We start from the raw sequence: 26,295 nt of genomic DNA on the forward strand, positions 1-26,295 counted from the left end.
GCGCTACTCTTGGAATCGGGAAACTCAGGGTGGTCTGTGTTATCCTTGTTGCTGTCTAGTGTGGGTAAAGACTGCTCATGCCCTTGGCAGTGTGCCACATCCCTGCACAGCTTATCGATCATTGGAATTTATTAAGCGCTTACTATGTGCCAGCACTGTACTGAGTGCTTGGGAGAGTACAGGCTGATCTGGACATGGTAATCAGTGCCCCAACTTCTGTCTGGGAGGGATGAGAGAACGGGAGTGGCCCTGAGCCATTCTTCTGCGCAGGTGACTACGTTTGGCAGTGTCGTTTAGATGCCGCTTCTCACTGTCGAGGTCCAACCGCTTAAAAAAAGAATCATCCCAGAGAGTCGAGGGACAGGTAGAAGAGTATATAGTACAGAGGTGCTAGATGTTTTCTTCCCAAGTCATATGACAAGTTAGTGGCAAGTCTGGGAAGAGAATCCTGGTCCCTATGGGAAATTGTTGACTAGACTGGTACTTTTTGTGTCTTTAGTCTTTGAGGCCCGCTACGTTTCATTTGAGGCTTCTTGGGACAAAGGGCTGTGGGTCAAAAAGAGGGATTGAGAACTTGTGGGAAGTATTGGTGGTCTACGTGACTCGTGACTGACGTAGAGCTGAAGCACATTGAGTTCAGGCAGTTATGGAGATGTCTCCTCCTCCTGCTGCTGTCTCGCCTCCATAACGAGGAAGGGACATCGGGGAGAAAAGACTAACTGCAAATTTAAGATTCTTCCTTTCTCCGAAGGAAGAGCACTCAGATCCCTTCTGCTGAATGCGTGTGCCTCCTACGCCGGGAAACAGCCATTTATAAACCTGTTGGTCTTCTGTATGGCTTTTATTTTTGCTTGTTTTTTAATTTGGAGTTTGGATGGATGGATTCCAAATATTTTTAAAGCCTTTGGGCTTGCTCTGGGAGGTTTGGCTGTGAAAATCCAGCTCGTTTAGAGTTTTAAGTAGTGGAAAAAGTACTTAGAAGGGGAAGCAGGTACTGGTGGTTATTTAGGGATAAGGTGAGAGAGAAGTATGGTTCCCTCCTATACTATGGCCATTATGGAAAACCGCACCTTGACTGACAGTGTGGATGCTTAAAATTTACTTCTGTACTTCGATTATATTACCAGTCTACAGGGGCAACAACTAGGTATTTTCAGGAAGGTGATAAGAAATCAAAAGCAGAGTTTTGCCACTATTTAAAGCCATGGCACGCCTGACCTTGGGATCTCGTGTGCACTTGTGGCTCCTCCTCTGTTGGGGTAATGAGATGGAGAAGGTCTGGAGAAGGGCAACTAGGATGGCGACGGGAGTGGGAAAGGTAAACTGTCAGCAGTGGGCAGCCCAGATAGACAAAGATGGGAGAGGGCTCTGGTTGAGGTTTGCAAACTCACAAAAGGTGTGGCAAGTGAGAAAATGGAGCTGTTCTCCAAATTCAGAAACACCCAGTGAATCTTGAAGGTGGACGATTCAGAACAAATAAAAGGAAACACCCAGCAGGTGGTAAAGTGTAGCCCATCTAAAGTTGTGCAGATGTAAAATATCTTTGGTTTCAAGCTGTCCCTGGACCTCCTCATCCCTCCACCACTGACCTCTTACTTGGGAGTCAGAGGTCGTGGGTTCTACGAGCTGTGTGACCTTGGGTCAGTCACTTAACTTCTCTGTGCCTCAGTTCCTTCATCTGTAAAATGGAATGAAGACTGTGAGCCCTGCGTGGGACAACCTGATTACCTTGTATCTACCCCAGCGCTTGGAACAGTGCTTGGCACATAGCGCTTAACAAATACCACCATTATTGTTTATTATTACTCATTCCCTCCTTTTAGTCTAGAACACTCTGCCCATTCATGTCCAAGGACCACAACACCTCTCCCATCCTTACGCTCCTTCTTAAATCACATCTCCTCCAGGAGGCCTTCCCTGACTCGGCCCTGTTTTCCTTTTCTTCCACTCCTGCGTCGCCCTAACTTGCTCCCTTTATTCATCCCCCCTCCCAGCACTCCCATACGTGGCCAGATTTATTTATCTTAATATCTGTCTCCCCTCAAGACTGTGAGCTCATTGTGGGCGGGGACTATGTCAACTCCGTTGTATTGTACCCTCCCAAGCGCTTAATACAGTGCCGTGCAGACGGTAAGTGCTCACTAAATACGGTCGATGGATTGCTTGATAATTGAATGTATTTCCTAAGGGTCCCTTTCAGAAATAGGTAACCATTCTCGAGGTTCTATTCTTTTTCACTTGGGAGAGATTAATCAACTCTTTGTTTCTTCTCTGTGCAGTCGTACCCCTGGAAGCCGTCAAGCCTCTCCCACTGAAGTAGCTGAGCGCCTGGGCCCGAATTCTAATCCTCCAGAAGGGCTAGGCCCCCTGTCCAATCCTGCGGCGAACAAGCCCCTGGTGGAAGAATTTCCTAATCCCGAAACCCCAAATCTGGATGCCATGGAACAAGTCGGTCTGGATTCCTTACAGTTTGACTATCCTGGGAATCAGGTCCCGATGGACTCTTCGGGAGCCACTGTAGGGCTTTTGGACTACAGTTCCCAGCAGCAGGTGAGCTTAATGGTTACCCGGCCTCATCGCTGCCCAGCACGTTAGTTTGTAGAGCTCACGTGATCGTGCAGCTTGCCCGTTCTCTTGAGGTACATGTGTTTTCGAGCGTTAGCCCGTGAAGTCTGTTTATTGGGGAAAAGAGTTCAAAATCAAAACGTATCGCGCGTCCCCAGCTTTCAGAACGATGTTTTGAGAGTGAAGAAGATTCTAAATGGAAAATTAAACATTTTTCCCCTAATAGCTCTTTCAGCGGTCGAATGCTCTAACAGTCCAACAGTTAACTGCAGCCCAGCAGCAGCAGTACGCATTAGCTGCCGCCCAGCAACCCCACATAGGTGAGTCAATGCAGCTCTGTAAAGGTAACAGCGATTATTCACACACGGTTGACTTTTAAAACAAAATCAGAACGCGGTATTTTAGGTCACTGAATCGTCACGTGTTTTCCATGTTTTGCTCAGTTGGGCGAGACCCACAAACAGTTTAGGAGGATGTAAGGTGTTTCTAGGCGTTTCGCTCTCCAAGCCCACATCCGATTTCCAGGCTCAGTGTGTCTTCTCGGTCCCCCTCTTGGTTCTCCGCTCAACACCAGTCTGAGCACCGAGGTCGTCCCGGTTCTGCCTCCGGGCCCGCTCGCTTTCCGGCTCTCCACCTAGTCCTGCTCTTGGCCTCAAATCTACTTCTGGAAGTAGCGTCTATTTGGCCCATTGACTAAACCCTTGTCGCCATAATAATAGCGGTGGTACTTATTAAGCAGTTTGATGTGGCAAACACTCTGCAGAGTTCTGTGGAAGATAGAAAGTTAGCTGGGACTCTGCACCTTCCCCAGAGGCGGGGTTTTCAGCCCACGAGGGAGGGTGAGCAGAGAAGCAGCATGGCCTAGTGGAAAGAGCATGGGCCGGGAGTCAGAGAATCTGGGTTCTAATCCTGACTCTGCCGCTTGCTTGTTGGATGACCTTGGACAAGTCACTTAACTCTTCTGGGCTTCAGTTTCCTCGTGTGTAAATCAGTCCGTCAAACAGTGGTATTTAGTGAATGCTCACTGTACTCAGCGACTGGGAGAGGCCAATGTAAGATAGTTGATAGAGACGTTCCCTGCCCTCCAGGAGCTAGAGGAGAATGGAGATTTCGTACCTGTTTTCCCTTTTCTTTTTGTGAGCCCATGCAGGCCGGGGGACCATGTCCGACGTGGTTTTCTTGCATCTACCCAGCACGTAGTACGGTGCTTAGTACCTGATAAATGCTTTACAAATACCACTGTTGTTATGATTATTTTTGTTCTTACGACAGGTATTTTATTGCCATTTTACAGATGAGGAAACTGAGGCCCAGAGAAGTTTAGTGTCACGCCCAAGGTCCCATAGCAGGCAAGTGGTGGAGCTGAGACTAGAACCCATGCTCTTTCCACTAGGCCACGATCATCTTGATGATGTTGCCTCTGATTCCTGAAGGTTTTGCTTGTTGTTTTTTCCCTTCGATATTGTGATGCTTTGGGGTTGGGGTTTTTTTGGGGCAAATCTCTGTGCTTTTCCCCTTTCATCCTCGCCCTGAGCACCCGGCTGCCCTTCGATCAGCTCAGCAACGACCCCCCACTTAGGTATTTCACTGTTTGTCCCTGCCTTCCATTATCTGTAGCCCCACATGCTCACGGTGTGTGTCGTCCTACTGATGGCTCTCTGGGTTTGTCTGCTTCCCCAAAGTGGTCAGACTGGAGCAGTGAAGGTCTTAGCCTCTGGTTTTAGATTTCTGATAACCTTTCGGTTGCGTGACAATTAGAGGGGAATCAGTTTTTAGCGCTCTGCTGCCAATAGTTGGAATTTTGATCTGCATTTCAGTGCGCAAGTTGCTCCCGGTATACTCATGTAGGTTGTGTGCCCCTACTTTCTTCATGGCCCTTAAGACAGCCTCCTTCACCGTTCGTAGCCTCTGACTTGAACCGTCTCCCCTGAGAGGAGATGTGGTGTGGAGAGGAAGCTGGGGGCCCTATGAAACCTACCTGTGAGAAATTTGGCTTCTAAAAGGTTGATTTCCTTGCTAATGCTAATGATCTCCACTGCTGTCCTAGGGCTTGGCTTGTCACTACAAAAGCAGTGCAGCTTCTTTTAAAAAAGACCCTGTGTTGTCTCACTCCCTTCGAGGGGGCAGAGCGACGGTTGGAAAAGGAAGTTAGTTGCCGATATCAACCTTAGCACTAGTAACTCACTTTCCTCTATCGGTTTTTGATAACTGGCGTACCTTGAGCCGGGCTGGATTATCGCTCTCATTAGTCCGGCGCCAGTCGGTTGTTTGGGAACTCTCACATACGATGCCCTCAGAAGGGATCCGTTGGCGGGGAAGGGGAGAGGGAATGCAGTGGAACATGCTATGCTCCTGTGTGTAAACACGTGGTGGGCTTGGGAGCAGGGATCCCGGGGCCCAGTGCTCTTCTAGCCAGACTCTCCAGTGGACATTTGCCAAGACCCTGGCTGGAGGGTGGACAAGGGAACCTGGGAATGGGGAGGTGGGGGGTGGGGTGTGAGAGCGCACGTGTGTGCACATGAGGCAGAATTTAGTTCCCCCCTTCCCCGCTCTAATCGAGCAAAGATGCTCCTCCTCACCGCTGCTTCCTGTAGTGGTCGGAGGAATAGTACCTGAGGTCAGCCCGAGAGCAGCCGCAAGAGATGCCAGCACATGTACGAGCATCTTTTCCTTCCTTCCTTCCTTCCTTCCTTCCTTCCTTCCTTCCTTCCTTCCTTCCTTCCTTCCTTCCTTCCTTCCTTCCTTCCTTCCTTCCTTCCTTCCTTCCTTCCTTCCTTCCTTCCTTCCTTCCTTCCTTCCTTCCTTCCTTCCTTCCTTCCTTCCTTCCTTCCTTCCTTCCTTCCTTCCTTCCTTCCTTCCTTCCTTCCTTCCTTCCTTCCTTCCTTCCTCCTTCCTTCCTTCCCTCCCTCCTCCCTCCCTCCCTCCCTCCCTCCCTCCCTCCCTCCCTCCCCCCCCTCCCCCCTTCTCCCCCCTTCTTCCCCCCTTCTTCCCCCTTTCTTTCCCCCCCTTCTTTCCCCCCCTTCTCTCCTCCCTTTCCCCTCTCTCTTTCTCTCTCTCTCTGAGTGGACTTGGGGCCCTATGCAGGGAGAGTGAAGATGGGGAGGGAAAGGTTGACTTCCTGAGGAGCCTCCCTCCCACCCAGCTTCCCCGAGTAGCTGACTTCCTCTTAACACCTTCCCTTAGATCGGTCCAGTTAAGGAATGATTTACTCAAGCCGTTAGCACTCTAAGTCCCGGCTAGGAAGAAGGGTCTGTCTCCTGGAGACCAACTGAAATAAAAAATTCCCCCAAAGAATTTCAGCCAGGCCTCTTCTAGGACTGGACAGAGTTCCAGGGTCTGAACTTGGGGAGCCCCATAGGGTTTAGTCCCTCCCTTGGCCCGCCCCACCTCTATTCCCAGCCGACTGGCTCAGGTCAGGACCACCCTCCTGTGTCCTTGTTTTAGTGTGACAGTCCCCTTTGTAGTAAGCACCAGGGTCTTTCCCCTCCCCACACTTGTTTGAGGTCACGGACTGTGGCCTCCCCAATCGCTCGGTTCCCTGGCCCTCAGCCTGAGTTTTGTTCCTGAAAATCTGTTCCGTTCTGTTCCTTGAAAATGTGGCTATATGTGAATGGCTGCCACGGAGCACGTTTCCCCGCAGACGTACTAGTTTCTGGTACCTTGGGAAAAAGAACTCATCATCCTTTTTAACTGGTCTATGTTGTGATAGTAAATATTGCTGAACTTATTCATCTGTGTTAAAGTAGTTCAGAGCATACCTTCACAATATTAACTCAGCGGTAGTGTGATTGTGAGTCTTTGCAAGGGAGTACAGAAGAAACTTCTTTTATAGCTGATAGTTTTTCATGCTTAGGGAAGAATATGATCAGTTTGGATGGAAAAGCAGCCTTCTTCATAGCCTGTAGCGGGACAGCTCCTGAACCTCCCTTCATCCCTTCTCAAGTCCTCCCTCCTTCAGAGTCTTCCTCAGCCATTCTTAGAAGTTCCTCTACTTTCTTGAAAATTGATATAATGCTTAAAAGATCTTAGCTGATGTTGGAGAAACAGGAAGCATTGTGGCCGAGTGGAAAGAGCACTGGTCTGGGAGTTGGGGCCTGGGTTCTAATCTCAGCTCTGCCACTTGCCTGCTGGGTGATGTTGGGCAAGTCACTTATCTTCTCTGTGCCTCAGTTCCCTCATCTGCAAAATGGGGATTCCATACCTGTTCTCCCTCCAACTTAGACCGGGAGCCCCAAGTAGTACCTGACAGTCTTACTCCCTTGTTTCTCCTTTTTTATGGTATCTGTTAAGCACTTATTATGTACACAGCCCCGGATTCTCATGGGACTCAAGTCTAAGTAGGAGGGAGAAGAGGAATTGAATTCTTATTTTACAGATGAGGAAACTGAGGCCCAGAGAAGTGAAGTGGCTTCCCCAGTGTCACCTACCAGGCTGTTGGCAGAGCCGGGATGAGAACCCAGGTTCTCTGACTCCCAGGCCCAGGCTCTTTCTGCTAGGTCGTGTTGCTTCCCGATAGGAATCGACACCTCCCGCTCCTTACCCCCTGGTTAAAACTGTGGTTCCCCCAGCACTACATAAAAAGCCTCTTGGTTTAGGAGAAGCAAAATAAAACCTTTTCCTCTGATTTTTATCTATGAGCATCCTCAGTCTCTTGCACCCGTGGACTTCCTTTTTTTTCCTCCATCTCTTCTTAAATGGATGCAATTTTTGCGAAACGTACTGATTATGGTATTTGTTATTACTAATGCCTATGTGCCTGGCAATGTCTGAAGCTTTGGGGTAGATATAAGCTAATTAGGTTGGACACAGCCCCGTCACACGTGAGGCTCACACTCTTAATCCCTATTTCCCAGATGAGCTATCTGAGGCCCAGAGAAGTTGTGACTTAACCAAGGTCACACAGCAGGTTACGGATGGAGCCAGGAAAATAATCCACCACTTCTTTTGGTCTCCCAGTCCGGTGCTATCCACTAGGCCATGCTGGTTCCCCTCTTCTCCCTCTGCTTCTCCTCCTCCCCGCCCCCCGGTTTGCCTTGACTGTACCTTTTCATAAGCATGTATTAAAGGAAAGGGGAAAGCAGCAGTTCCGTCCGCCTACGTGAAATTCTAGGCTCGATCTGCAAGGAAAGCCCCTAACGTTAGGTATGCCTGAATCATTTAAGGCAGTTGTAAAGCACTGACTCTTCAAGTATTCATGTGAACATATTTGCAAAATGATCTTTAGGCAGTACATTTAAGAAAGGCATATGCTTCCCAATAGTATTCTGTAAAATTCTGGTTTTCTGATAAATGTAAAAGAGTCAAGATTTCTGCTGCTCTCTGTAGGCTTCCATATCATATCTGTTTCCCAGATTGTCAGAGTTCGTATAAGCCGTTTTTAGAAGTGTTTAAGTGGACAAGGACACGGGACCGTGAACTTGATGTAGATTTCTGGGTTTTTTTGGTTGGTTTTTTTAATGTCCTTTTTCCTTTTGAAATACAGCAGGTGTGTTTTCAGCAGGCCTGGCTCCAGCTGCATTTGTGCCAAACCCATATATTATCAGCGCGGCTCCTCCAGGAACTGATCCGTACACTGCAGCAGGATTGGCTGCAGCAGCGACGTTAGCAGGTGATTTCATTTTACCTATTCCCTTTTTTGAGGCCTTTGGGATGAGCTCGCTGTGGGCAGGAATGCGTCTGTTGCTCTTTTATCCTCTCCCAAGCATTTAGTGCAGTGCTTTGCACACCGTAAGCTCTCAGTAAATACGACTGAGCGAATTTGCTTTGAGAATGTCAAATCTTAAATTTCACTGTATCCGTTTTGCAGCAGTTCGTACTGAATATAGATAGTGACTCTAGTGACTGTGATGAAGTGATCAGAGTTTCATTTTTTGTTTTTGAATTCTTCCGGGAGGGCAGTTGGAAGAAGTGGGCGTATCTGCACATTTTGTCTTTAGGGGAAGCAGTCATTCGGTACAAGCTTTGCATCCTTTTATTTCCAATGAGACGAAAAGTCTTAGGAAGCATTTGTAATAAGCCTAAACTCGCCTCACATTTGGTTATCCAGAACGCAGGATGTGTTCTTTAGAAAACTGATCTGCGGCCTGGCTTACAAAGAAAGGAAGGCGTTTGGAGAGCAGCTGGGGGAAGTCGGTGGGAAAAAGAATGGGATTGGAAATACTTATTGGACAAAACGTACTCAGAGGGTATTTGGTCTTGTAGCTGTTATTTTTGAAGGGGAAAAAACCCCCTAACAATTGGAAGTCAGTAGGAAAAGCTATTATCGTAGTCCTAACTAGGTCTCAAGAAATTCCGGTCTATTCTGTGGCCGTGGAGAAAAAATCAGATCGCCGGAGCCCCCTCCAATTCTCTGGCGTTAAACGCCTCTGTGCACGGCCTGGTGCTTGGCCTAGTGTCCATAGCACGGGCTTGGGTGTCAGAGGACGTGGATTCTAATCCCGGCTCTGTCACTTGTCTGCTGTGTGACCTTGGGCGAGTCACTTAACTTCTCTGTGCCTCATTTCCCTCATCTGTACAGTGGGGATTAAGACTGTGAGCCTCACGTGGGTCAGGGACTGTATCCAACCTGATTACCTTGTATCTACCCCTAGTGCTTAAAACAGCACTTGGCATTCATTCATTCATTCATTCATATTTACTCTCTCCCAAGCCCACATAGTAAGCACTTAACAAATAAGCAGCGTGGCTCAGTGGAAAGAGCCCGGGCTTTGGAGTCAGAGGTCATAGGTTCAAATCCCGGCTCGGCCACTTGTCAGCTGTGTGACTTTGGGCAAGTCACTTAACTTCTCGGTGCCTCAGTTACCTCATCTGTAAAATGGGGATGAAGACTGTGAGCCCCACGTGGGACAACCTGATTCCCCTGTGTCTACCCCAGCGCTTAGAACAGTGCTCTGCACATAGTAAGCGCTTAACAAATACCAACATTAAATAACATAATTGTTACTGTTATTATTAATAAGTTTTAGGGCAACTAAAACTCATCTCCTCAGGAGGCCTTCCCAGACTAAGCTCCCCTTTTCCTCTGCTCCCTCTCCCCATCGTCCCGACTCGCTCCCTGTCCTCTATCCCCCTCCCCGTTCCACGACGCTTGTCTATAAACATATATATTTATAATTTTATTTATTTTTATTAATGATATGTATATATCTATATAATTCTTTTTATTTATAATAACGCTTCTGATGCCTGTTTACTTGTTTTGTTGTCTGTCCTCCCCGCTTCTAGACGGTGAGCCCGTTGTGGGCAGGCAAAGTCTCTATTTGTTGCTGAATCATACTTCCCAAGCGCTTAGTACAGTGTCCTGCACCCAGTAAGCTCTCAATAAATGCAGTTGAATGAATGAAAAAGAAGGGGCTGTGCCCTGCCTTCCAGGACTCCCAGTCTGATGAAGAAATACCCAAAAAATGTTTCCACATAGTATGAGCTGGAGGAAAATAAGAAAGCAGTTGACTGTGCCAGAGTAGCAGAAGCAATTACCTATGCAAAAGTTGTGTAATCAAAAGATAACGAGATATCCTGAACTAATGAAGTGATAGCAGAGCATCTGAAACAGGGAGTGTTGTTTAGAGTGGTTAACTAAGGCAGCCTTTGATGAACCCTGTTGATAGGGTCAATAAGCCATTCCTTTGCCTTCTGCCATTCATTCATTCGGTTGTGTTTTTCGAGTGCTCACTCTGTGCGGAGCACTTGGGAGTATACAATGCAGCAATAGATAGACACATTCCCTGACCACAACGAGCTGACAGTCTGCCTTGAGAGCTAATGCTTTTTAAACCGAAACTGTGTAGCTCGGCCTCGGCTCTCATTTCTTCTTATTCCCTAGGTCGTGCTCCTAAACGGACTTCCTCACTTTCCTCCACTGTCTTGTCTCGTTCACCTCTGATCCCCTTACTCGTCAGTCAGTAATATTTTTTGATTTTGTGCAGAGCACTGTACTGTGCACTTGGAGAGGAGAGTGGAATTAGACATGATCCCCGTGCTCACGGTTTCATCGTGGGAGTGCCTCTTCCCACAACTGCAATACCCTCCAATCTAATTCCCTGCCCTCCTTCCTAGCCACCACCTATCCCAAGCCATCCCATCAATCACTTTTTAATTAAAAATTGATGTATTATTCAGAATGGATACGTCAAGGTGGGTGGCAGGAAAAGATTATAATCAATCTATTTGATTCTCTTACCTTATTAAGGACCCCCCCTTCCCAAATTGAAAGAGAGGCTGAAAATCACCTTTGTCTTTGCCTCCAATATTGCAAGCCCTTGCCCCAGAGCGTCACCCGATCGAGTTAGTTTGCTGCCCTGGTTAACTTGACTCCTGGAATCCCTGGGCACCTTACTGTGAATTAAAAATTCTGACCCCGTGGTCCTCGTTTCTGACCTCATGACATCAGCATACCTGCAGCCTTGACATTTAGGATGTGGGCCTCTCCCAGCAGTACCTTGGAGTAAGCTCTTTATGGGCAGGGTACCTATCTGCTGATTCTGTTGAATCGTACTGTCCCAAGTGCTTAGTACAGTGCTCTGTCCATCGTAAGCTATCGATTAATACCATCGATTGATTTCTTTGGGTTGCTTGGGTTGAATGACCGAGCGCCTACGGGAAGAGGTGTTCAACGCAACCTTAAGACCTCATCTTCCCCACAACCAGCCTCCTGCTGGAGCCTAGCTCGTACTCCCAGGGTAAAATCTAGAGTTGTGTGAGTGGGCCGTTCCCTGGGAAGAGCTGTGGAGGAGGATGGATTATCAACCAAAACACTGTAAAGGTAAAGGTGGAAAATCAGAAAAGATAATCCTCAATCATGTCCCTATTTTTATATTGCCTCCCATCACTGTATCACATAATCCACTTAATGCTGAACCTTTTTTTTAACCCAATATTCCCCAATAATTTGGGTGATATCGAATGATTTGATGCCGAACGATGACCGCTGTGGCCTTAAATTGGCATATCTAGACTGGCTCACCGAGTCAGTCCTTGTTACTCTCTATTTCAGGTATAGAATTTCATTTTCTAGGGTGAACTGTGAGCGTTTTTATGTGACTTTTCCCTGGTTGTGTTGCTGACAATTCAGAGATTTAGTAGATGTACCTTCCTGTTTGGAGGATTGAACTCTTGGAGACTGGTAGAGAATTTATTTCTCCTGGCTAACTAGGAAGTAACATTAGATTACTGTTTGACGTGGTGATGATGATAACCTGTGTGTCTTTTTGGCCAGGTCCTGCTGTAGTTCCTCCTCAGTATTACGGTGTTCCCTGGGGGGTGTATCCAGCCAACTTGTTTCAACAGCAGGCTGCAGCAGCAGCAAACAGTACAGCAAATCAGCAGGCAGCCTCGCAAGCACAACAGGGACAGCAACAGGTAGAGTGGATCGTCACTTATATAAAACGTTTCGAGCTCAAGCATTTTTAATGTTTGATTTGCATGGCACTGAAAACGAACATTTAGCTGCTTTACAGGGGTCGTAGTTTGGGAGAGCAATTTCAAACTCCCTAGCTACGCTTTCACGTTTTTCCATTCTAATTGCTGCCCAGGTTTTCAAAGTCCCCATTCTGAAAAAGTAGAAGGAAGGTTAGCGAGTGCCACTCCAGTCCGACTTGGCCATTACATCCAACAAGTTGCGTATGTCTCACAGTAGGAGAAATGTATTTATTCTAGTACTAAATTTTTTTGAACGACTTAGTCACGCAAGCTGAAATACTTTTATTGAAGACTGGCATTTGGTTCATTTATGTACCATTCGTTTCCCACAGCAGAAAGAAAATGTTCTCCACAAGCATTTTTTCCTTAGTGTGGATGAGTTTACTTTCAAATTTATCACAATGGGGTCTTTTAATGCAAATTTCAGAGTAATTCATTTCACCCTTTATGGGGCAAATTTTGGGTCTCCTATTAGTAAGCGCTCACTAAATACTATTGAATGAATGAACTCGGAGTCCAAATTTCCATTTCTTTTACAGTGTCTAAAATACCTCCTATTTGGCTCTGGGCCTCTGCTTTACAGCGTCATTAAGCTTTCAAGAGCAGAGAGGTACTCTGTGATTTGTAACTTCATGTCTTCTTTTTGGAACTTTTTGTTTTTCTTTAGCCGATATTATTATCAATGTCTGCTGTGAATAGAACGTACCTAGAAATGGCTTTCCTCGGTCTGTTCAACTTCGACTACGTGTTCTACCTTAATGCATCATGTCCAGCATAGTATCACGTTAACTGAACCATCTCACTAGAGTTGGCTCTCATTGAAGTATAAATCTAAAATCATAGGTCTGGACAAGATCCAAAGAGGCCTTCAGGAGAGATCACTCCTGCAATTTTTTGAGAAATGGGATTTTATTTTAAAGTGACTCAGAAAAGTGGACTAAACCCTCCTCTCCCATGCTCACTGATTCCAATGGAGAAGTCCTTGCTCAAGCTGCACTGGAAGCCTATAATTCTTCTTGTCCTGCCCTAGTTGCTAATGGAGTAGAGCTGGTCACCATCTTTGTAAAAACCCCCAGTGCAAATTCTTAATAAACTACTGCTGACCCTTTCCTTCTCCATGTTGAACATTTACGTTTTTTTAATTTTCCTCCTAGTGTTTTCCAACTCAAAAAAAATCATTTTTATCTGTAGCATTTAAAATGATCATGCTTTTACAGCTTTCGGGGGAATTCCGTCTTCGGTAAAACCAAAACTTAATTGACTTTTCCCCCCAGATGGGAAAGAGGGAGAGAGCGATTAAAACACAAATGGCCAGCAATGAAAGACTCTAATTGATGATATAATGTTTTGTTTTTTTAAACCTCTTAAGTCTCACACGTTCAGTCAGTTCTGCTTTACCGGTAGTAAGATGACTTTACTCCCAGGTTCCTTAGCCGTGAAAAGCTGTCATTATCTATTTCTGATAACTCTGGAACTCGTACAGTACAGTACTCAAACCAGGTCTCGCATTCAAGAGGTCTGCAACTTGGGTCTTTTAATTCCTCGTGTATTTTTGATGCATGTATCTAAAGCCCTGAATTCTGCGTCGGGCTATATGTACAGTTCTCTTAGATGTAGACTAGTTCAAATTGCATTCAACTGTAAAGTATACAAAGTTGTTATCCTAGACGAATGAAACTGTGTATGTAACATTTGTACCTTCAGCTTTTAAGGAAATAGTATCATATTGGTCTTTTGTAGGTTCTGCGTGCTGGAGCCAGTCAGCGTCCTCTTACTCCCAATCAGGGTCAGCAAGGGCAACAAGCAGAATCACTTGCAGCAGCTGCCGCAGCAAATCCAGCTTTGGCTTTTGGTCAGGGCCTTGCTACAGGCATGCCAGGTATATACTAGATCGGCTGAGGAAACCGAAATTCGAGTAAAAGTTAACATTGAATTGGGTCAAAGCGTGGAAAAAAAAAACTGTACCTTGAAAATTCTGCTGCATTCTGGCAAGTTTGGGCCTTTGTCTTATTACCGCTTTAGTGCAGGTCAGCTAAAAGCCGTGACGTGAGAATGGTTTTAGGGTTGAAAAGAAAAAGAGAGCCGTGATATACGTGTGATGGAAATCTTATATCTCGGTAAATATACAACAAAAGATATCTGTAATGGTCACTTACTACAATACTGCTTTTAATGTTCACATCCACTAATGAATAGAGCAAACGGAGCCCTTTTTTTTAAAAAAAAAATCTTTTTTAAATTGAATTACTACATTCCGTTGGTGCAGATGAGGTCTCGGAACTTGTTTTCCTACTTTACCCATTGGGTGACCTTCTCTGGCCATGGTAGGTTGCCTCCCTCCTGTGAAGTCACTGCTTCCTCAAGGAGCTCTGTCCCACTGAAAGATTCCAAGCCCAAGAAGAAATATCTTTTTTTCCGTGTGGCTTTCTGCCACTGCAGAATTCGAAGCCCATTCCAGGGTCCTTCATGATTGAAGCTGGAGGGAAAATGAGGGAGATGAGTACCATGCTAGGGTGTCACAGAAAAGGGTGATTGGATTTCTGGTAATTTTGTGCCTGAAATTACTTCATCACCTCTCGAAAACATCAGGCTTGGGACAATTTGTTTTCAGGGAAAAAACCGTGGAAAGATTAGGTACCGGTTGCTATTTGAGAATGAATTTCCTTCATGAACCAAGAAGTACGGAACCATTATTCTCGTCACGTAGACGGTTTGTAGTGGAAAGAATAACGGGTTTTTACAGTGAATTTGGTGGTTCATTTTTTCACCAGGTTTAGCTTTTCTCCCGGTTCATAAAGTCAAAGTTTTGTTCAGGTTTTAAGCAGCCAGTTGACAGGCGGCACACAGCATTCTTGGCAGCTCTGGACTTTTTCGGAGGAGGCTGGTGTTCCCCATTTTGCCCCGTGAGATTCTCCCCTCTTCCCATACTCAACAAAGCACTTTCCTTCCCACCCCTATTCTCCTGCCCCTGGCCAACTTCCCCCACCCCTGGACCACCGGTAAACATGATAGGTAGGTGAGTGCCCATTTTAAAATAAATTTGAAAATCTCTACTTTCTGCAATTTCCTAAGCACAGTGTAACATCCCTATTTCTTTTGACTCTCATCCTGATCACGTGAATTGATCTTTGACTTTAGTCAAAGGATGCTACATAGTTTTATTTCTCACGTATCACTTAAAATCATTTGTGTACTTATAAAAATTGGGTTTTGGTTTACTTAGGTCAGATTGCACTTAACACCACTTAGTATATGAATTGCCCACCCAAGTCCTGTAACCTTGGAAGTGTAAATTGTCATTCCCTGGCCTTGTAGTGAAGCCCCTCAGTGGGCAGGGATTGTCTCTATCTGTTGCCGAATTGTGCATTCCAAATGCTTAGTACAGTGCTCTGCACATAGTAAGTGCTCAATAAATACCACTGAATGAATGAATGAATCGTTCTCAAACTTTGATTTGAAGGAAGAAATTAGAGGGCCAGTTCAAGTTCTTTAAGCAGCCTCTTCAAGTTCCTGAGTCTGGAAATAAAGTTCCCTCTTTCAGGCAGAAGGGACTCTTGAGTCCCTTAGCCCTTACAAAATAAGGGGAACTTTCTGCTTCACTCTACCAACCTGGATGGGAAGGGTTAGAATTTACCAAGGTGCTAGGTAGATGATGAGACCACAAAGCTTACTTTAATGTCCGTCAGCCCTCTGAATATTATTATAGTATTTTTTGTGCACTTGCAGTGTGTCAAGCACCGTCGTAAGCATTGGGTAGATGCAAGTTAATCAGATTATATGCAGTTCCAGGCCCACTTGGGGCTCCTAGAATAAAAGGAAACAGGCATTGAACCCCTATTTTGCGGATGAGGAAACTGAGGCTCGGTGAAGTGACTTGCCCATGGTCACACCGCAGGCAACTGGCAAAGCCAGGTTTAGAACCCAGATCCTCTGACTCCCAGGCCCAGCCTCTTTCCACTAGGCCACCCGGCTCCTAAAGTCGAATAACAGCTGCTTTAGGGATTGGAGAACTATGGGCACTCCATAACAAATGGTGGAGGAAGGAAACAGGAAGAAGTAGTCCTAGAACGAGGATTAGAGAGTCGGCTCACTCCTCTTTTGGGTCTTCTAGATTCTCATCTCAAAGGAGAGGCGACATTCCCATTGCCAGTTTCTGGAATTTGCTACCCACTGGAGGTTTGGTAGGTGCAGGGAAGGAAAGCGTTGAGTACCCAGGAGATGGGTACTTTATTGTTAAAATTGAAACCTTTAGGCAGAGTCTCCCTAAAATTCATTCATTCAATTGGATTTATTGAGTGCTCACTATGTGCAAAGCACTGTACTAAGCATTTGAAAAGTACAATTCGGGTGACAGGCATTCCCTACCCAACAACGGGCTCACAGTCTAGAAGTGGGGGACAGACGACAGAACAAAACAAACAGACATCAATAGCATAAAATAGATAAATACAATAATAGATTTATAGACAGGGATATATATGGGAAAATCTTCCTATCTCCTCTACAAGCCCTTCATCCTCCAGCCTCCCCCTACCCTCCCTTATCAACTCTTGCATCCTTTCCAGCAGTATCTCAAAAGGGCATCTCCCAAACTCTCTCCCCTCCACCTTTGCCTCTTACTGCATCTCTTCTAAGCCCATCAAAGCAATTGCCTCCTCCCTTCTACCCTCCCCATCAGCTGCTCACTTTTCACTGGCTTCTCCCTAACTTTTCAAGCATACCCAATGTATCCTCCCCATTATTAAAAAAAAAACCAGCATCCCTTTACCGAACAGGACCTTGCAGTAATGGCCCCTCTGCCTCCCACCATTCCTCTCCAAATTCCTTGAGTGTGTTAGTTTGTGTCTATACCTCACTGCCTCCACTTCCTCTTCTCCAGCTCTCACCTTGACTTGCTTCCCCCACTCTCCAGTCCATGGAAACGTCCTTCTTTAACCTCCTTTCTGCCAAATCCAATGCCCATCATAATCCTCCTTGATTTTTTGCTGCCTTCTACACTGTGGGTCATCCACTTCTCCTGGAAACATTACCCAACCCTGGCTTCACCATAATTGCCCTCCCCTGATTCTTCCATCTCTCAGACCATTCCTTCTCAGTCTCTTTGACAGGCCTTTCCTCTTGCCTCCCTCCCTCAAATTGTGGAAGGAGTCCCACCCTCAAGACTCCGTTCTGGCTTCCCTTCTATTTTTCATCTGCTCCCATGACTTCAACTACCATCTCTACATGGATGATTCCCAAATCTGCCTCTCCAGCTCTGACCCGCTCTCCTTTCTCCTTCTTTGTAGTCTTGCATTTCCTCTTGTCTCCAGGACATCTCCACTTAGGTATCAGTCCAACACCTCAAATGTAATATGTCCAAAACAGAAATCCTCAACACCCTAACCCCACCCTCCACCTGACTTCCCCGACACAGTAGACAGCGCCACTGAACCCTCTGTCTTACAGGCCCATAGCCTTGACCTTCCTTTGACTTCTCTCTCAGCCCGCACATTCATTCGGTTACCAAATCCTGTTGGTTCACACCATCTCTAGAATCTGCCCTTTCATTGCCATCCAGACTGCTCCCATGCTGACCCAGGCATTGACATTTCCCACCTCGACTACCTCATCAGCCTCCTTGCTGTCTTCCCTGCATCAAATCTCTCCCCCTCCAGTCTTACTTCATTCGCTGCTGTTTCAATGCGTAGCTCCCCAAAACTTCCAGTGGTTGCCCATCCCTCTTCACATCATGATCATGGGTTCTAATCTCAGCTCCGCCACTTGTCAGCTGTGTGACTTTGGGCAAGTCATTTAACTTCTCTGGGCCTTTTACCTCATCTGGAAAATGGGGATGAAGACTGTGAGCCCTATGAGGGACAACCTGATCACCATGTATCCCCCCAGCGCTTAGAACAGTGCTTTGCACATAGCGCTTAACAAATACCAACATTATTATTATTATTATCAAATGGAAACTCCTCACCACTGGCTTTAACATAATCAGCTCTCTCCCTCCTACCTAACCTCACCGACTGCTTATTCTCCAACTCTCTCTCCTCCTCTCATCCTACTCTACCTCCGTCTCATCCGTCCCGCTACTGGCACTTCACCTGACCACTCCCTCCCCCTTCAGATCTGATCGTCTCCCACTTCTCCCCATCTTCAAAATCCTCCTAAAATCACATCTCTTTCAAGAGGTCTTCCCTGACTAAGTCCCACTGTCCATCCTCCCCTCTGCATCAACTCTGCACTTGACTGTGTACCCCTTAAGCCTCTTGATATTCATCCCAGCTCCACAATACTTATGGAAATATACTTTTACTCTGCTGTTTCCCTACTCTGTCTTAATGTTTCCCTCCTTGAGGGCAGGGATCATGCTTACCAACTCTCTTGTACTTTCCCACTACTGTACTGTAAACACTCAGTAAGTCCCACTGACTGATGCTCTTGCTTTGGAGTTTGGCCGATCAGTTGGACCCGAGAAGCACAGTGGTTAGAAACAAAAATATTTCCTGAGTCTCGATTGTGAAGCCTTCTTTGAAGGTCTAGAATAGGGTCAGAAAACTCTCCCAGCACTACTTCCCTAAACTCATCCAAAGACATCGACATTGACTTGGTAAATCAACCCTATCTCTGACGACCTTACCGGCACCTCCTTTTGAAGAAATTCAGACTTAATTTAGTCAGACAGTGCAAGGATGTGAAATAGGTTTATCTCCCTTTTATTGCATTAATCCTCTTCTTGCTTCTCCTGATTTGTGCAGAAAGCTGGGTTATTTAGAGTTCAGAATGTATGTTCAGCCTGCTTTAATCTGCCTCATTCTTTAATGCGATTTCACTGAATATACAGCTATCGCTATCCAAATATATCTATTTTGCTTTAATTACCGTTACAAGTAAACTGTCTCATCGGTCTGAAATGCCAAATTGCTGTTCCCCTTGAAAATAATTCATTTGCTTGATCTTGCTGGACCAAAGAGAAATTTTTCCTTTCTGGTTAACATACGATTGCCCCTTCCAATCTAATTTTTTTTAATAGTATCTCTTAAGCGCTCACTATGTACCAGGCAGTGTACTAAGAAGTAGGGTAGATATCAGTCAATCAGGTTGGACACAGTCACAGTCCATGTTTTATGTGGGGCTCAGTCTTAATCCCCATTTTACAAATGAGGCATGGAGAAAAGTGACTTGCCCAAAAGGAGAAGCGGCCTGGCCTAGTGGATAGAGCATAGACCTGGGAGTCAAAAGGATCTGGGTTCTAATTCCAGCTCTGTCTCTTGGCACTGTGTGACCTTGGGCAAGTCACTGCACTTCTGTGTTGCCTCAGTTACCTCATCTCTAAAATGGGATTTAAGAATGTGAGCCTCTTGTGGGATGACATCATGATAATAATGATGATGGTATTCGTGAAGCGCTTACTATGTGCCAAGCACTGTTGTAAGCACTGGGATAGATAGAAGGTTATCAGGTGGGGCTCACAGTCTTAATCCCCGTTTGACAGATGAGGTATCTGAGGCACAGAGAAGTTAAGTGACTTGCCCAGAGTCATCTGACCAGGTGGAGCCAGGTGGAGTCATCTGACCAGGTGGAGCTAGGATTAGAACCCATGACCTCTGACTCCCAAGCCCGTGCTCTTTCCATCGGGACTGTGTTCAACTTTGTGCCTTGCACTGCGCTTAGTACAATGCCTGGCACATAGTAAGTGCTTAACAAATACCATTAAAAAAAAATACAGCAGACAAGTGGCAGAATTGGAATTTGAACCCAGATCCTTCTGACTCCCATGCCTTTACCTTATTCATTTAATCATATTTATTGAACGCTTACTGTGTGCAGAGCCCTGTACTAAGCGCTTGGAAAGTACAATTTGGCAACAGAAACAATCCTTACCCAACAGCGGGCTCACGGACTAGAAGGGGAAGACAGACAACAAGGCAAAACAAGTAGACAGGCATCAGTACCATCCACTAGGGCCATGCTGCCTCTGGAATCTCATCATTAAGTAGGTTATAACACAAGGTGTTTGGCATTATTTTAAGGAATAGGCAAAGAAATCAAAAGAAAATGAACAGCATCCAATAAGTTTTGCAGTCTTCTAGTCCTCAGGCAGGAATTGTAGGGGATCCTAAATCATTTGGAAATTTATTAAACATTTAAGAATTCATAAACAGTTTCTGAAACACATTTTTTTTTGCTCCTGGTTTTAAAATTAGATTGCATTTTCATGTGCATGCCCAAGACTTTCATTTGGAAATGTTTCAAGCTGTTCACCCCCCCCGCCCAGGTGAAAATGAATGATTCCTTTGGCATTACAGACCCACGCAGTTTTCAGGCATTTCTTACACTACTTTACTGGTCAGCTCCTGCTGGGCAGAAACCCTGCAAAGTAGCCTGAAGCATAGACCCGTCCTGGAGCGATAGCCCTGAAGACCGGTCGGGTATGACTCTTTCCGAGTTATCTATTTCACATGGAAATTTTCATTCAGTTAGGTGTGCCGGAAGCAGTCCCTCATGATAAGTTGATTTAAGCCACTAAAGAGTCTTTCATTTTCAAAAACAGTGTAGGGGTGACAGTGTTTTACTTACTTATTCCTGCAGACAAGGCTGAACAAATATTTACCTCTACTTGCCCATTTAGTTTGTCTTTAAGGCCTCATGATCCAGTTAACTAGTCATATAGGACTGAAAGTGCAGCTGCTTAGTTTGCCGTTCACCCCAGCACCATATTGAGCCCTGGCTATAGACTAAATCTGGTTCCTCCTAGCTAAAAAATTTCTATATTTAAAGAAGAAAAAAAATCTACGCTTTTAATGGATAGAATACATCAGGATGGTGGTGGGGACGGGGAGCGAAAATATGGATTAGGAATTCTTTGATCGTGGAGCCCGTTAATGTTCAGAGATCAAAATCCCAAAGAAAGTTTTGACTTCCAAACCATTCCCAACTCTTGTCTTTCTCCTAATGGAGATCTTCTTCTGGTTTTAATGAAAAATGTTACCATGTTTGCCTTTTTGTTCCTGAAGTTCTGTTTAGGGACATAGTTGTTCCTCTCTAGTAAACCATTTACAGTTGGGAAAGCCAATAAATAGAGGGGACGACTAAAGGAAAAGCTAGGGATGTTAGGTGATGCTTCTCAGAACCATAAAAATTAGATCTACACAGGGGTCACCATCATCTACTTCCTTTGAGCATTTTTTTTTTGTGCCACTATCAGAGATCATTCTGGGATGGATGAACATTGGGCTGATCCCCTGTTCTCTTCCGTTTTCATGTGCTGTCCTAAATGTGGAAAATAGATGTGATAGAAAGCTAATACAGTTGACTTTTGAAATATGAACAAAGCAATCAGTAGTTTGCTTTTATTTGCTTCATTGAGGTTTTCATATAATTAGAGCCTTTTCTGACGAAAGCACTTCCAAAATATCTTTAGCCAAAATCTCTGGGACCACATGATGAGACAGATAATAATGTGTGGTATTGAAGTGCTTATGATGTGCCAAGCACTGTACTAAGCACTGGGAAAGATCGACAGTAATCAGGTCCCACGTGGTTCTAAATAAGAGGGAGCACATGGGATTAAAAGCCTTGGGGAGAATTAAATACTTCATCCATTTTTAACAAAATTGTGTAATAGCGCCCTTGGGGCCAGTACTTAAGCACCACCAGTGCCAATTCATTTCCAGGTCCATTTATAAATAGCAGTTACGGTGCTAAAGTGCTTATGATGGGCCAGGAACAATACCGAGTGCGTGGTTAGATATAATTTAAGGAGTTCAGCTACAATATCTGTACCACATGGGGCTCACAATCCAATGTAGAGGGAGAGCCGGGATTGAATCCCCATTTAACCGATAAGGAAATGAAGGCACAGAGAAGTTAGTGTCGTGTCTGGGGCCATTCAGCAGGCAGGACCGCTGACTTCCAGCCCTGGACTTTTTCCACTGGGCTGTGCTGCTTCTGGATTGTCTGAACACTTTGCTCCAGGCTGGCGCAGATGCTTCTGTTTTGACGGCAAGAAAGTCCTTCCTGGGTCTGTGAGTAGCTAAAGGCATATCTCGAATGAATTATAGGACTTTGGCTAGTCATCCCTGATTTCCCCCCCTCAAATTTCCCTTTGGGGTGGGAAGAATAGCTAACCTAGCCCCAGTTGCATCCTCTGGATTGAATCTGTGTCCTCCCATCCCACGTCCCTCTCTTCCTAGTGTAGGGATAAGATCGGACCCTTTCCCAAATGTTTTTCAATACGTTCATTTCCCCCTGTAGTGTGGCAAACACCATGTTAAGGAAAATTCATGCTCTACGGCACACCCTGACTGGTGCCCCAAGCAGTAATTTCCTCCAACGTCACAGTCGCGTCCTTTCCAGTTGGGCTCATGGTGTCAGAAGAAGTGCTCTAACTCCCTACATTCTTCTTTCCAAAATGCAGAATAAAAGCATGCATTAGGGAAGAACTGGGTTTACATTATTTTCTACACAAATGTGATTGCGTGAAAAATTTGGCTTTGTCCTGCATATACTGATTTCATTCTAATTTTATTTTACATTTTTTTTTACAGAACTTGAGTTCTGCAGGCAGGCTTCCTAGCATATGAAAGTAGCAGTCTTAATGATGAAGTCAATGGAACAGCCCAGCACAGTTTAGTATACATTTGAACACAATCGAACATACAGTGTTTGAGGATCATCATTTTTGCACATATTCGATAGGACCCCCCCTTTGTGGTGATTTGGATTCTAATCCGTCTAGTCTGTGTTTTCCGAAGTGGTAGGAAAAAGCCTAGCTGTAAAGCTTCAAAATAAAACCCTGACCCGGGCCTTCCAGGCTATTCATACGGGCGTGCAATTGATTAATAGTCGTGAAAATAAACTCCACGTTCCCTGGAGATTGTTCATAGCTCTGGACGAGGCCAAAATGGCACTTTTCCAGCCATAAGATCCATGTCAGATCAGAGCATCGTTTTTACGAGCTGACATGTAAATGGATTCTGAGAATCGGTAGTACTGATAAGTATTCTGTAGAGCTTTAGAACCCTTTTATAAATTCTAGTTTTTGCTAGTACATACAGACGTATACTATAGAGAAAATTTTAGAGGTATAGCAGCATAGTAAAAGATAACTGGTCTAAACATTTAGGGAATGAAAGTAGTCTTGGAGATAACTCCCCCATTTTTAATAATCTATCGTTTCCGAGTCAGTGGCAAATGCTGAAATTCAAGCTTTCTTTACCGCCCTCCCCAGTGTATAGCACTGAATCTGGAGACTTGGCTATTTCAAGTGTATGTGAGAGAATTCATTGGCCAAACCGAAAAGTAAATTGCAAAAATGCCAGCTCTCCCTTTTTGGAGACTTGTCTTGTTTGACCCTACGTAAATTTTAAGAAAAGAAATGAAGTTGTCACTTCTTGTAGTAATACTTGAGAATTTTGGGATGTTTTCTTATTTTTAAAAAAAGTGATTATTTTCTTCCGATAGAAAATTGTAAAGAAAATGCCAATGTTTGAGGAATAATCATCTCTTTTGTGTCATGTAGGCTATCAAGTGCTAGCCCCCACCGCCTATTACGATCAGACTGGTGCCTTAGTGGTAGGCCCTGGGGCGAGAACGGGCCTTGGAGCGCCAGTCCGATTAGTGGCTTCAACCCCTGTTCTCATCAGCTCAGCAGCTGCACAAGCCGGTAAGCGTGTTTCCCGTCCCTCAGAGATCCCTTTTATTAGGGAATGCGATCGATCGGTGGTATTTACTCTCTGCAGAGCACTGTGCTGAGCACGCCGTTCCAACAGAAAGAAATAAAAAGCCAGGCTTCTGCTACAGAGACTCATTCGAGTCCGGCGTTGGGAAGAGACTCTCTTCCCCCCGTTGCCAGCACTCAGTACGTGCCACCGATTGCTCGCTTGACCCGCCAAGGCGTTTTTCTTGACGCAGTCTAACGTATCCCCAAATGGTCTTTCGCAGCAGCTTCAGCCGGAGGAACGGCCAACAGTCTCACCGGAGCCACAAATGGCCTCTTCCGGCCGCTGGGCCAGCCGCCGCCACCCCCGCCGCAGCAGCAGCAGCAACCGCCGCCGCAGCCAAATAGTAACCTTCCGTCTAATTCGTTTTACGGGAGTAACTCTCTGACCAACAGCTCTCAGAGCAGCTCCTTGTTTTCCCATGGGCCTGGCCAACCTGGAAGCGCATCCCTTGGCTTTGGAAGTAGCAGCTCCTTGGGAGCGGCTATTGGCTCAGCCCTTGGTGGATTTGGCTCGTCAGGTACGTATCTCTTGAGAGTTCACTGTACCGGTTAACTGAATTCAGAGCGGAGCGTGAGAAGGACCCTTGCAGGTCGAAATGGGCCTTGCTGTAGAGCAGAGAGCGAGAGAAGATACCTGCACCGGTACCCCAAATAATGGGCTCTTTTAGGCCCACCTTAATAAAATAACCGAACTCTAACAGATGGAAGCATTGAAAACTTGCCCCAAGTTATCTGTTTAACAGGAAGTTTTCTTTCAGTTCGGTGCGCGGGAAGCAGTCCCTCCCATGCTAAATTGATTTAAGCCACTAAAGAGTCTTTCATTTTAAAAAAAGTGCTGTTCATTCAGCTAATTCTTTGGTCTGTGTAAAATGTAAACACTTTTAACATCCCCTGATTTAACAAAACAAAAACAAAAACAAAACAACGGCATGCGAGGTTGAATTCAAAAGTGAGGTGTTTTAAACAAACCGTCCCTGAGAAACCAATTATGTCTGTTCTGAAATGAATTACTATATATATATGTATATACTATGTATATATAAATTATGTCTGTTCTTCAATGAGTTACTATATATATGTGTATATATAGTTCTTGGAAAATTATCTTAGCTCAAACCACCCTCCCTGTGAAACCTAAAACCGTAAGAAAATAGTCTCTTCCCTATATTGTACTTGAATAAGTTGTAATTGTAGCCCAAGACTATCTTTTGTTTTTTTTTTTAATAAGAAACTTTGCAAATAAAATCAGCACCCCCCCCCTCAAGACTTAATGGTTCCTTAACAGCCTCAGCTAAGACAAAATGCCTCCAATGAGATCCCGGAAGGGCCATTTCAGTTCTGCAGACAGTTCACTCCCTTCAGGCCAAGGCACCCTTTCTTCTTCCCCTAGAGGAAGGGAGAACAATTCAGTCGCCGTCTGTGTTCACTGGGAAATGGAGAAGTAGGATCCTTCACTGGTCACCCCAGCCTTTTAATTCCACATTGAATCGGCCCACTGGCCAGTTGGGAAGCAGCCTCTGCCCCTCTTCCAAATCCAGTTATCATGGGAAATGGAGCAGGGATGTCACGTAGTAGCTGGGTGACTGTGGCGCACGTTCAGTGCCCCTATAAGGGCGGCCGGATCTGTTGATCTGAGCAGCTCACCAAGGAGAGAGAGCTGTGCCTCAGTTGTAGCTTTAAACCCACCTGGGCTCAGAACAAACTCTCAGGTCAGAAAGAGAAAATCTAGTCTCAGCAGGAGCTACCGGGAACAATGCGGCTGCGTCTTCTGGTGTTGGTTGTATCCAACCCTGGATTTTCTTAAGGATGTCAGAGCTTCCCAGCTAGATACCCTCGCCCTCGGAGGAGGTGGCTGACCGACTCATTCAACCTCTCATCCGCCCTGCAGCCAGCCAGCCGTAAAACTATTCACTTACCAAAGATCACTGGACCTTGGGCTAGGAAAGACGTGTGCGTGTCATGATTTGAATCAAAATGTCCCCCAGTTTGGAGTGAGATGCGTGTTGCAGTGATTAAAACAGGCACTTTTAAATCAGCATTCTTCATTTTGGACCCTATTGTAACCAAAACAGTGCCTGACACACGGGAAGTACTTAACAGATATACGTAATCATAGTAGTAATAAGAAAATGCTCATTTAAAAATCAACGCAAAAACCCTCCCGACCCCACACCCAAGAATGACCGAACAGATCACGTCAGGTTGAAGAAGCAATGGAGGCTGACATTTTATGCGATCTTTTCCCCCACAAAAAGAACAATTGCCTCCTGTTGGAAATACTGCCGTAAATTTAGTAATGGGACTTAATCTCATCCCAGGCGGGGATTAAAACTATGAGTCCCGGGTGGGACACGATTATGTCCAAGCTGATTTACCTTTGTGTCTCCCCCGGCCCTTAATACAGTGCCTGGCACATGCAGATATCATAATAAAGCATAACTACTCCATTGTCCACTTCCTTAGGTAATTTAACCATCGTCAGTCTCGACTATTCTGTAATCTTATTTTCAGGAAAAAGGTAGTTACTCTCTAAAATTCCATTTCCTTCACTGTTATGTAGAGTCATAAAGGTTTTTGTCTGATACCTATTTTCTTATTTTCTT

The 26,295-nt window shown here is 45.3% G+C and overlaps 1 protein-coding gene across 7 annotated transcripts in view; it reads left to right on the forward strand.

Annotated features, from left to right (window-relative positions):
• PUM2 (pumilio RNA binding family member 2) overlaps positions 1–26,295 on the forward strand; it is a 117,336-nt gene that overhangs the window by 40,781 nt on the left and 50,260 nt on the right. For 4 of the 7 annotated variants that reach the window (XM_029072204.2, XM_029072208.1, XM_029072209.2 and 1 more), the window contains exons 6-12: positions 2,280–2,550; positions 2,792–2,885; positions 8,048–8,173; positions 11,780–11,922; positions 13,723–13,861; positions 23,492–23,635; positions 23,914–24,210. In XM_029072204.2, the coding sequence (XP_028928037.1) occupies positions 2,280–2,550; positions 2,792–2,885; positions 8,048–8,173; positions 11,780–11,922; positions 13,723–13,861; positions 23,492–23,635; positions 23,914–24,210 (1,214 nt within the window). The remainder of the gene's footprint in view (positions 1–2,279; positions 2,551–2,791; positions 2,886–8,047; positions 8,174–11,779; positions 11,923–13,722; positions 13,862–23,491; positions 23,636–23,913; positions 24,211–26,295) is intronic. The other 3 variants (XM_029072207.2, XM_029072212.2, XM_029072206.2) reach the window with 2 other exon arrangements.

Source organism: Ornithorhynchus anatinus, chromosome 9 (assembly GCF_004115215.2).
Source record: "Ornithorhynchus anatinus isolate Pmale09 chromosome 9, mOrnAna1.pri.v4, whole genome shotgun sequence".
Lineage (NCBI taxonomy): Eukaryota > Metazoa > Chordata > Mammalia > Monotremata > Ornithorhynchidae > Ornithorhynchus > Ornithorhynchus anatinus.